Source organism: Peromyscus eremicus, chromosome 1, assembly GCF_949786415.1.
Source record: "Peromyscus eremicus chromosome 1, PerEre_H2_v1, whole genome shotgun sequence".
Taxonomy (NCBI): Eukaryota; Metazoa; Chordata; class Mammalia; order Rodentia; family Cricetidae; genus Peromyscus; species Peromyscus eremicus.
The window spans coordinates 114,743,497-114,755,945 of NC_081416.1; the positions used below are offsets into that span (position 1 = coordinate 114,743,497).

The window sequence follows — 12,449 nt, forward strand, 5'->3', positions numbered from 1 at the left end:
CACGAAGCCAGGCTGCCTGGTACACACACCACAGCCAGGCAGGAGCTGCATCTTTTTAATGTTCTGCCTTTGAAGACGCATAGCATTGCTTGCACTATACTCCCACTGAGAGCAGGCAAAAATCTGCCTGGGTTCAAGGAAAGGGGATATGTTGTCAGGAACATTTTTGTAAGATGTAGCCTGTCATCAAGAACACTTTCAAACACTTAAAAGACCGCTTTTGGTTGGGTTGAGAAGCGATCCTAGAAAGGGTGGGACCACGATAGAGGAGTGTAGTGTGAGTTAAGATGTGGACAGATGTGCTCACAGGATGAACCAGCATGGATATGAGCATAAAATAGAAATGACTACCGATGTCCCACCTGTCACGTCAGGCATTCTGCTTGATGTTAAATGGCAGTCATCTGTGATCACAGCCACTTCACCAATGGTGGTCCTGTGACAGTGTATTGGGAGGTACTGAGCCTCAGGACAATGACTGGCTTGTCTGCCTGGGGTATGGTGGGGCAGAGACTGTCATTGCTTCTGTGACCTGGTAGACATGAGCAGGCCCAGAGCTTTAAAACACAGCACACCTGGGGAAAACAACCCCACCCCCACCAGCCTGTTCGGAGCATGGGTATGGCCAGTAGAATATTTGCTTTGGTCAGTTTTGAATATCTGTAAGCCAAGCTCAGGACAACTCAGTGTGAATCTTGATGATCCACAGCAAGTACGGTTTATTAGGTCTGGGCCAGGGGTTCAGATCCTCATCCCTAGTCCTCTGTTCCCATGAAATAAGGATGACATGGGCAAGGCCTGGCAAGGACCACAGACAGGACACCAGAGACCATTTATTTCAGGGCCCTGCCGATGGGAGCTTGCCGGCCAGGGTAACCTGCTGGCCTCTCCAGAATCTGAAGCCAAGACTTCTGCTCTTCATGCAAAGCCCTTCAGTGACCCTTGCAGATCCTGGTCTCACCTACTCTGAGAAATGACAGCCTATTACTGGAGCTGGCATGCTTATTTCTCCAGCCCACTTTGAATTTTGTCCTATAAGCAGACAAGTAGATGAAGAATCCAAGACACCATTTGTATCAGCCTTTTAGATCTAACAGAAGCTAAATTTGATCCAACAGCAAAAGGTGTGGGGCTGGGGAGACAGCGGTCAGTAAGGTGCTTGCCATACAAGTATGGTGACTTGAATTCAATCCCCAGAGACCAGAGAAATAAAAACAAATAAAGCCAAACAGCCAACCAGACACATGGAAACAAAAGAACCAGGTGTGGTAGCATTTGCTCGCAATCACAGACCCGAGGGAGCTGAAAGACACAGCTCCCTGAACTCGCTGGGCATCCAGCCTAGCCTATTTGGTCAATGAGAAAGCCTGTCTCAAAACCCAAGGTGGATCACATCCCAAAGAACGGTACGGCAAGTAGGCTTAACACGGAGACAAAACCAGAGAGAGACGACAGAGAGAGAGATCAACAGTCAGTATCCCAACCCCAGGGAACAGAGCCGCAGCAAGAAAACCAGATAGATCTAGGCAGAATGTCTGAACCAGCCTCATCAAAATGCAAATGTGTCCAAATGAGCCCTTGGACTAGAGCCCGCCCCCCATGATGTGAAGAACAAACGGAGGAGTAGAGGGATTATTAAAATCTACTAAAGGGGAGAAGCCGCCTGGTCTGGGAGAAGCATCAAGTCTCTGAAGAGTTTTCAAGCAGTCACAGTGTCAGCCGCCAGAGATCTCTCCTTTCTTCATACGAAAAGCAGGACTCTAAATGTATTTGAAAAGCTAAGGAGACAGCATTTGTCCCTATTGGAATGGCAGGTTTTGTGGCAATTGTTAGACACCGTGGGCTTGTGCTTCCTTCCTTCCTAATGGCAGCAAGGCCTGATGGGGCCAGGGGACCAGAACACTCTTGCCTCACCCCCATGACTATGGACATAGTGAGGTATACACCAGGGGGCTCTTTCCAGACTCCTCCACGCACACGGGGGCGGCTGGCCCCACACAGAATCAAGTACACAAGTCACAAGAACTCCCACTCCCTCCCAAAGATACAATTTGGCCTGGGTCAGATTCAAACTGGTTTCATGGGGACGTGAGCTAATATCAACTCATGAAGGGACGAACATTTAGGAAAAGATGATTCTGACACAAGATACAACAAATATTAGGTAGAAAGTGTTTTTCCTTAAGGCTTATTCTGGGCTTTAAAACGTATTTTCCAAGTTGGGCATCTTTGTAAGGGCGGGGAGAAGTCTTGTGTTAAAAATTGGTATATAAAACTGCATCAGAAAATCAACACAGGAGTCTGGGAGAAAAGCCTGGAAACTCCAGATGCCAGAGGAAGCAGGACTTAGTGACCAGGATGATAGAAGACGGTTACCTAAGACCAGCACAGAGACAGGTGTGTGGCAACAGCGCACAGGGCCCTGGACCACAAGGAATCAAAGGGTGCCTGAGCCATGTCTTTGTCTGGTGGCCACAGCAGTATCTGCCCTGCCTGCCAGGTGTGTACAACCGCAAGCTGATGGACAGCTCCTTCCACACCAGCCCCACGAGGAAGGAGGTGTGGGGTAGAGGGGAGAGGGGGAGGGGCTGCTGTCCTGGACTGGCACCCCGAGACTTCCTGTTCACCAGGGCACCTCCAAAGGCCACAGTAGTTCTTCCGTGGTCTTTGAGGATCACCAGCTGGAGCTCCTGAAGGGCGTCTCTTGCCAACAGGCCACTGTGTCAGTGATGGAACTTCCTCACGGCCTTCTGAAGGTTGGGGTAGAACTCAGCCATGCTGCGAGGGAAGAAGGAGTCTACCACGCTCTGAGGGAGGTAGCCGCTCAGGTCTGTCTGGAAGAAGGTGACCAGATTGGTTTTGTTGGGCTCCCTGAGAAGGAAACAGGAGCGGTGGGTTAGCTATGTACCACAGAAGCATCTCGCACAGAGTCACGACCAGCAGACGCGGCCCAGGCAGGGTGTTCATTTCCCTGCTGCTCCAGACCCAGTGCCCAGGGCTCCTCTCAGACTCCTTGTTCTGGATAATAACGTATCTTCTAGGAGACACACTCCCCAGCCCACTGGAAATACACTGGGGAGCTGGGGCCATGCCCTGGACACATACAGATGTTCCTTGTGGCTATTCACAGCTGTTTCCGATGGCCCTTTCCAGAGGTCAGCAAGGTTAAAACTCCTTCCATGCCAAGGCTTCCTATGAACATACGGTAGAGTTTTCAGCCTGTGTGATTTGTGACCCCACAACACACCCTGTCACGGATGTGTTTATTAAGTCTGACAGGAAAGAAGTTTGTGAAACTGGAAAACAGTGTCTTTCTTCTCAGTTTTTATTTAGAAAAGCTGATTATTCTCTATAATGTCACTTAGCATGCAATTCACTTACTACTATTGTGTGAACAGAATTTTTTTTAGGTTGCTCAATCTTAATTTAAAACATACCACGTAATGGTAACTACAATTTAGATGGACTAGAGTCTTGTGAAACCCTCAACCATATTTTAGGAGGCAAATGGAACCTTAGATTATTTTAGAGAACTGGGGGTTAATTTCTGTATGTGAAGAGACTCTGGCATGGGGTGGCAGAAGCCCAAATGCAGGGTCCCGTCTGCTGGTGAAGCAGCAACAGGGGGTTAGATTAATCCAGAAGCTAAAATCAGATTCCACACAGAAGAGGAAGTGGGGCATGACCAAACAGGAGCCTGGAGGGGTCCTCATGGTCACAAACTCTGCCGTGGCCAGGTCTGGAGAAAGCATGGGGCGTTTTCCCCTCCCCCACCATGTGGCATTTTATTTCAGTGATTGCTGTCCACAGCTTTGGTCTCATCAGAAACTCCACAGAACACCGCACCTCAGAGGTTCTCGGACATGGAACTTCTGGTATTGGAGACTAAACCCCCCTCCCCAGCTGTATAGACATCTACTGAGGCCTCAGGAGGACAGGGCAAGCAGATGAGCAGTGTAGGAGAGCATGGACTGCTCTAGACTGGCATTTCTTTACCCCTGTGCAGAGAGAGAGAGAGAGAGAGAGAGAGAGAGAGAGAGAGAGAGAGAGAGAGAGCAAGCACACTCTGGGGGTGTGGCTCCCTTTGGATCTCAAATCCTCAGCACTGTAAGATTCCACTCTCCCTTCCCTCAGCACCTCCTACCGATTCTGGGGCCCTTTCTCTGCGCCTCCTCCCCTGAGCTCAGGCTATCCCTCTTCTTCACTCTGCTGTGTTCTCTCTGGGAACTTGAACAGGTAAGTAAGAAATCAGAGTTAGTGACCACATTCCTCTCTGGGGAGCCCTGGGCTTGATAGGACAGCCTCACAGGAGGGGACAAGCTACACGGGGAGAGACCCATGGGGAAAGCCACAGTGGCTGGAAGGGGGCTCAGGGGCATCATGACTGTCCTCACAGAGGCGGGAGTGTGTCCTGACACTCTCATCAGAACACACGTGCAGCATAGAGAATGTTCCCTGCACACACTGTAGGTGCACCACAAAAGCCGCTCTGATGCTGCCTCCTCCAATCACACCCCCTGCCCTCTGAGACGGCTCTCCCTCTCATGGTCCGAGCCGTCGGACACAGCCTCACTCCCCAGTGTGGCCTCTTGCTCTGATTCACAGCTCCATCTACTCTGGGCACATCAGAGCAGCTCACACTGACGTCCTGGCATGGCCGCTCAGACCTCTCTAATGCTCCCAGTCGCTGAGGCAAGTGTTTGGTGCCGCTTCCACAATGACTGTACTTCCTGGCCTCTCCCCTGATCCAGCGCAGGGCTTCCTTCCACAGTTTCCCTTGTACCCACACCTGCTTCCACCCAGAGGAAGCCTGCACCCACACAGGCCACTGTGATATGGGAGGCTCCTATCAAGGAGACTTTTGCTGACCTCCTGGGTGACTCACGCCCACCCGAGCCCAGGTTCGTTCATCATCTTTTAGTTTTCTACACAGGACTTCACGTGCAGCAATTCCTAGTGTACATATAACATCATTACTTTCATTTGTGTCTTGTTTATCTTCCCCTGCCCCATCAGAATTAAGCCCTCAGTGAACAGATGTTTTTTAAACACAGAAAAAAAAAATACAGTCAACAGAGAAGACAGATGGCTGGGTTTAAGCTGCGGCTTTATCATTTGCTTGGCTTGTGATGTTGGGCTAGTTATACAACCTCTCTGTCCTACCTAATCCTTCTATAGAACCTGGGCCACACCACTGCTACATGATCTAAAGCTTGCAGACTGTGTGTTCCCTAAGCCAGCCCTGAGATTCAGCCTCAAGGAGAAAGGGCTCTGTTCTTACTCTGGACACTCCGCTGCAATGTGCCTGGCAACCTGGAAAGGCAAGGCAGGCCTCAGCAGCACCTGACTGCTGGGAAGAGAGCAGGGGAAAGTGGTCCAGAGCAGTTTTCCAGACCTAAGCCAGAGGATGTGGTTTCCTCAGTACTAAGACTAAAGCTGTGTGCATGTGTGCGTGCTGAAGCATGGCTTTACTATTGTCAAACTCAAAATGTCGAGACATTTAAGAAAAGCCTCCAAAAGATGTTTGGAGAGCCAGCTTAGCAGACACGGTGTTCTGCGGGGGTGCTGCGGGGGTGCTCTGTCTGGGTTTTAGTAATACCCTAGGCACGGAGACCTGCCTCCTGGGACTGCGTGGGGAAGCCCACGCCGTTCCCTCCGGCTGTCTGTGGGAAACACAGGGCTGCATCAGCAGGTGCAATCCCTTTCCTCGTTAACTTGGGTGGTACTCATAATAAACCTGTGCCCTTCAGGTAACTCATTACCCAGAGAGCTCTTGGCAAGATCCTGGCTGTGTCTGTGGGTGCATTCAGGGCTCTCCTGCTCCTGATTTACAACCTGGCCTCGGAACTGTCCCTGAGGCCCTGAGCTCTGCCCCATTTCTTGTAAAAGAGGGATGGTTGCTGTATACAACATAGGATGGGGAATTGGTTCCTGTAGCTACTCTTGTCTGTATCCTCCGAGAGCATAGGAGATCCAGAGCTCAGGCACGGCACTGGCCTTTGGCTATGGACACATCTCTGACCTATGCTAAGCCTCGGTTTCCTTATTTGCTCAATGTGACTGGGACATTTGCCTGACCTGTCCAGTGGGGCTGGAGAGAGGAATTCTTGCATCAAAATTAATCCGAGTAACACCTCCCTACAGCTTCCCCAGGAGCCACCTACAATGGCACATCATGTCGCTGAGTACCTGTGTGTGACGATGCATTTTGTAACATCACTATTATTTTTGTGGGTTATACAGTCAAAGTGCCTTTTTTTGAGTTCCTGAAGGTGTCATGGTCAGGTCTGAGACAAAGTCCTCCACCCACTTTCCTTACCCTGGCAGTGGTTCACAGAAGCACCCGCATGGATGGTTAAATCCTCGCACAAAACCTGGCTTTGGGGGACACGATGGATGTTCCACGTGGGTAGCTGGAAGACATTCATGAGGTCAGTGAACTCACCTTGAGGCAGCAGGGTCACCGCCACCAGCAATGAAGATCCGCCATCTGCACAGGCCCAATGACCGAAGTCCAGCAGGCCAGCAAAGGGTTTGCTACTAGCCAACTTCCTTAATGCTTACACCCACTCCAGTTCACACACACATGCGTCCTTACCCCCCACCACACACACTCACAAACACACTTGCATTCACTCCCACACACAGTTTTCTCCAACCCTTTGAGAATTTCAGAAGAAAGAACACTCCAATATATAAGGCTCAGAGTAGGAGGAGAAAGATTCCTCTCTCAAATTTCAGTCCACAGAAGTGAGGATGTGCCCCCCCCATCTTCCCCAGAGGCAGATGCAGAGGAATCGTGGGGCTCTGTTTCCCACAGGGCAGGAATGGGGCAGAAAGCAGCCACATGATTAGGATGCTCCTGTGGACTCTACACACTGACATACAAAGAGATCAATCTGCACATTGACGGCATGAACTCTGAGCTCAGCAGGAATAAACACAGTGCTGACGAGATATCGGACATAATAAAGCCCAGGTGTATGGTCTCCCCATTTCAGACCCTCTGGTACAAATTTTCCTCAACTCTACGAGGGAAGAAGATGGAACGCATGAGCTTGCTAATGGTTTCTGATCGCCCAGCCTTCCTCAAAGATTTAGGGGTGCATCTATGACAGCTGGATGACACCTACCGTCACTTACCATTGGAACTGATGGTGCCATCCTCATATTTCTTCACTAACACCAAGTCCACAAAGTCCCGGGGAGAAATAAGCTTCATGGCAGCCGAGGGTGTGGAGGTTCGGCTCACACACAGCATCTGCCGAGACAAAGTGGGCTCAGGTCTACTGAAGACAAGTCCATCTCAGACACAGCAGCATGGGGAGCTGTAAGCAGGAGAACCCAAAGGAAGCCTGGGGGCACTTGGGCACTTCTAGTGCGTGCACCGAGGCCAAATGATTTCATCTCCATGTCTTAAAAGACAAAACAAAACAAAACACCTCACATGAGGACAGTGTGTGTCTGCAAAAAGGGTTTTTTCCCCCACCCATCCAGTATCATCCTAACTTGCATTGCCCAGGGTACAATCCCTCGCAGTGCTAAAGAACTGCAGGAATGCTGACTGCAATATTTGGTCATGGTGCCCCATATTGGACTCAGAATGTCAGTTTCCCCTATGCATAGTCCAAGAAACAAGTCCATTTCTGAATTCCCATATCTTGTAGCAGGCACAGTTAGAAGTAATTGTTATTTTTGACAACCATAACATCTGCTTCTGATTCCATCTAGAGCCCGAGGGAAGAGTCTATTTTTAAGAATGCTGAAGACAGAGTCACTTGTTACGGATACAAGTTCACTCCAGGTTCATGTCTCATCCACACATCCTTTACCTGTTATCTTTTAAGAATCAGGATGTTTGTGAGCTGTCCAAATCATGCTGATGAATGCCACCTGAAAGGGTCTTTGCCCCTTATCGGCAGTTTCTCCTAATGAACAAGACCCCCACTTGTCACTGGCTTCTCTGCTTTTCGGGGTGCCTAAGTTCCCCAGCAGCCTGTGCTTTTTCTCCTTCTGTGTCTAGTGTCTGCTGAAGGCTGTGTCTCTCTGGCAACAAGACAAATCTTCCCATGGACACATGAATTAATGAGAACAAAGAGTTCCCACACATTTCATGCAGAGATGAAAAATACTTTTTCTCTTTGTGTTTAATCATTCTTCGTTCAAATTTCCAAATGTAATCATGTTGCCTTAATAAATTACACTCATACCTCAGTCCAGTTCTTTCATTTTTTTGTTTTTGTTATCAAAAGAAATACATGATTAAAAAAGTTTTTTTTTCTCCCAATATGCATGACTATCTCTAATAAAACTTGGTGATGTCCAAAGAAACACATGCATTATGTGAGGGATAAAATGGAGTGGGATGTTGGGCCTCGTGGTATAAGCCTACAATCTCAGCACTTGGTAAGCAGAAGCAGGTGGATCTCTGTGAGTTCAAGGTCAGCTTGATCTATATACATCGAGTTCCAGGCCCGCTGGGGCTATAGAAAAATACCTTGTTTTTAAAAAAATAAAATAAAATAAAAAAATCAGCGGGCTGTGTAAAACAGAGTTCAAGGAAAAATAATTACATTCTGATTAAGAAACATTTACTTCTTGTAGTTGGTGGCTTGCTTTGTTTATTAAATTGAAATGTGACCCTGCCTAGCCTGGAGCTCCTAAGTAGTCTGGCTGTCCCCAGCCCCTTGATCTCCATGCCTTCACTTCCTGGATGCTGGGATTACAGGTATGTGCCATTTTAAAAATGGGACGTAATAAATAAAAGCCCATATTATTTAGACGGAACTAAAAGAATAGTGCCATTGCTTTGATCAAAACTAACAAACAGTACATGTCAAAAATCGATGCTCCACACTGCATGAAAATTAAGCTGTGAACTGAATGTCAGATAACGACAGGTGTTGGGATGAGACATCATTTTTCAAAAATCCGTTAGAGGAGACACAACCCAAAAGTTGGAAGATTCATGCCCCAGAAGGCTAACTGGGCTCAGGCAGGGGATATGGGGCTGCTGAGGACTGACATTGGCCCAGCCAGCGTTGAGGGAAATGGATGCACCAGGATGAGGAGCTCTGAGTTGTCTGCAGCATCAGTCCCACACAGGGACACAGCATAGCCAGGGACAAGTCAGGGTCCCCAGAGGAGTCCGAAAGCCCTGCTAGCACCAACCATTCAGCCATGCTGGGGAGGCGACAAAGAAGGAAACAACTACACGCACTGAGGAGAATTCTATGTGCTGCATGCGTGCGTGGGTGCGTGCGTGTGCGTGCCAGGTGTGCTGGGAGCTTGAGGTGCCTAGAAAGCAGCGCTAGAGAAAAGAAAAACATCCCCCGGGAAGGAGCTGAGAGATAACACCACTGGGACCCAGATCTGGAGCTGAGGTGAAGGGGGAAGAGTCAGAAAGTCATTTTGGTTCCCTTTGAGAGGTGGCACTGTGACAGTTGGGAGCCAACTCTTGCTTGGCTCCTTTACCTGTGTGCACTTGGCAATTTCGCCTTACCTCAGCCAGACCGTTCCCTTCCCCCGGGGCTCAGGATAGGAGCTTGTAGCTAGGAATAGACACCCAATAACTTGACAGCACCGACGGGTTAACCATCATTATGGCTGCTCAGCTGTCAGCCTATGGCTTTCCTAGCCCTTCATTCTCTTAGTCCCACCAGCCACTGTGCTGAGACGGAGAGGTGCGAATATGCTGAAGAGATGGGGCTACTGTTGATTCTAAAAGACGGTGTGCAGTGGGTAATGTTGCTGTGCAAGCGTGAGGACTGGAACTTAGATTCCCTAGAACCCACATACAAGCTGGATAGCAGTGGTAGTTAGGCTGTAATCCCAGAAGGGAGATAGAGGCAGGTAGTCCCTGGCACAAGCTGGCTAGAACTGCAAGCTCCAGATTCAGCAGGAGATTCTGCCTCAGTGTATAAAGTGGAGAATGACTGTGGGAGACACTTTTTGGGGCTCCATACACACATAAACATGCATGCATACACACATGTACACCCCCCCACATATATGCAAGTCCTTCTGTTATGGCATTTGTATTATACACAAAAGGCATTAAGCAAGGGTTGCTCAACTCTACCCATTTGTGCACAATACTTTGCATTCTCTCACTGCATTCTCTTCTTTTCTTGGGCGGGTGTCACTTAAACCAGAACAGGAAAAATCTTACCTATTTATTATGGTTCTAAAGGAAGCTATTTCACTCTTAGAAATGAAAAGAGAAAGAAAGAAGAATGAGCCATTTGTCATAAGTTAAAGGCAACTGCAAATTACTGCCCCATCCTTCAGACAACCCTGACCAAAAACTCCCACGAACAGACTGAACTGAAATGAGGTTGGGACAAAGACACCTGGAGTCACAGCTTGGCCAGCTGCAAAACACTGTGAGGTTCACAATGCTCCCTGCTTATGTAAGCCCCAGCCAATGCCAGAGGTCCTAGACAGCAATACTAAGATGCCATTCAAATCACACAGGTCGGCCTCCCCAAGGTTGCTTGTGTATGTGTTTTCACCATGATTTCCTATTCTTCGGAGCCTCTATGATCAAAATGAAACAAAATCTTAAAGTGATAGATGACGCCAGGGCAGGCTCATCAAGACTGGAGCTGTCTCCTGTAACAGCCCCTAGCTCATGTGGCTATTTAAATTTCCATTTAGATTTGTTAAAATGAATAATTCATTTCCTCAAACCAGCCACCTTTTCATGCTCTGTGGCCCCATGGGAACTTGAGGCTCCCACACTAGACAGGGCAGTTGCAGAACAATGCTGCCATATAGCAAGGCTTCCTGACGGGCAGGGCTGGTGTGCGGGTACACATTCTTAAAGGAGACACTGCAACTCAGAAGTGGCCGCTTGCGGTGGTCCTACCATGGGCAAAGGACTGAAATGGCTCTGTCTAGGGACAAGGCTTCAAACTAGATCTGGTGGTCTAAATCCAGGCCTGCCTCAGTATTGGGGGAGCCCAGACTTGCCCGGGACTTCCTCATCTATAGCCCCCTGGCTCTCTGAGGGTTTCTGGCCTCTCAGAGTCACACTCTTTCCAGAGGGCCAAGGCTGGGATGGTGTGTAGGGCACTCCTCTTGCCTATAGGTGTTACAGATTCCTCTTCGGAGGAGATAGGGTCAGGGTGCTGCGGCAGGACAAGACACTACAGATAACGCACCCAGAGAAACTTACATCCGTGATGCTTTGGACAATTTCAAAGCTGGTCACGTTGTCATCCCACTTCTCCCGGAGGCCTCCGGCCACTGGCTTTATGCAATCCCACACCTCTGCCGGTGTCCCACACAGAACCCCTTCTCCTCGGTACCTGGAACATAGAGAGAGAGGAATGTGACCCAAGGCATCAATTAAATTCATTTATCTTAGGATTTTACCTCAAGTCTATTACATGTCTGTCCTAGTTCTAGGGCTGGCTGACAGAAAAGGAGCTAAAATATGCTAGCCCACCTCCCCTCCAGGCTGCACAAACAGGTACTAAGACCTCATCAAACTCAGCTTGCTAGAAACAATTCAAAACACAACCTAATGCTTTTCTGGAAGATGACTGGTAATCACAGAGGGCCAGGGTGGGTTTGAATCTTTCATGAGGTAACCCCAGAGAAACCAGGAAGGAGTGGAGGCTCTGACAAGCTTTGTTGAAAGTGTGCACTTACAGATTCCCTGGAAACTCCTCAGATGGCCTCCAGGAAACTGAAACTCCATTCTGTCAAAAGGCACAGAATCGTAGAATTTTAGAGCTAGAGGAAGTCTTGGAGATGAGATCTCAAGACATGATTCTCCAAGGTCACCCAACCCGTTCCTGGCACAGCTGGGATTCATCATGGATGTAGCTGTCCCCCACAGCAGGTGATGAGCAAAGAGATGGCTGGCTGGCTGACTCCAGGAGTTGTGGGAGGTTCTCCAATCGCCTTAAACGCCACCAAGAACTTTTGTTTCCTTAAGCAAATTTAGGAGTATTTGTTTAAATAAAATCAGAAGCGTCAAGGAAGAAAACTTGTTTCCCTGGCACTTCCTAGAAGCGATTGTATTATAATGTAAGGAGGAAAGACTTGGCAGCTGGAGTTTCAGGTCCAATCCTAACCTCATACCAGTCAGGTGACCTTGAGTGTGCTTCTCATTGAAAGGTGTAGGAGTTTCCAGGAGTCCCAGAGAGCAGCCACCCTCGGTGGAATAGCTCTCTCAATCCTCCTCCGGGGTCTGCGGTGCAGAAAATCCCAGGGAGAGGAGAAGCCTGGGAGCTCGGAGGACTCCAGCCCCAAGGAGCAGTCTCCAAACCCGCTTTCCCGCCCAGTCCCTCACTCACGCCTTCCCGGCACTTCTTCCAGCCCGACTCGTCCCGCCGGTACCGGAGCACCTTCTCCGCCACCGCCTCACTCTCTTGCGTGGCCCACGACACGTCCATTGCGCCGGCGTGCAGTGACCCAGCTGTGCAGCACCGGTTCTG

General features: G+C 49.1%; 1 protein-coding gene across 1 annotated transcript; it reads right to left on the bottom strand.

Annotated features, from left to right (window-relative positions):
* Positions 1 to 832: 832 nt before the first annotated feature.
* Stard5 (StAR related lipid transfer domain containing 5) lies at positions 833 to 12,449 on the bottom strand. The gene is made up of 6 exons (XM_059253287.1): positions 12,309 to 12,449; positions 11,659 to 11,708; positions 11,180 to 11,312; positions 7,144 to 7,261; positions 6,320 to 6,413; positions 833 to 2,871 (listed from the first exon to the last, which is right to left on the bottom strand). Exons 1-6 carry the CDS (start codon positions 12,405 to 12,407, stop codon positions 2,724 to 2,726), a joined length of 642 nt encoding a protein of 213 aa, XP_059109270.1. The 5' UTR covers positions 12,408 to 12,449; the 3' UTR covers positions 833 to 2,723.

Coding starts and splice junctions, on each gene's coding strand:
- Stard5 (XM_059253287.1), bottom strand. CDS start 12,407: ATGGACGTGTCGTGGGCCACGCAAGAGAGTGAGGCGGTGGCGGAGAAG. Junction 11,709..12,308: donor GGAAGAAGTGCCGGGAAGGC/GTGAGTGAGGGA, acceptor GCCTTTTGACAG/AATGGAGTTTCAGTTTCCTG. Junction 6,414..7,143: donor TGGCACCATCAGTTCCAATG/GTAAGTGACGGT, acceptor AATGTCTTCCAG/CTACCCACGTGGAACATCCA.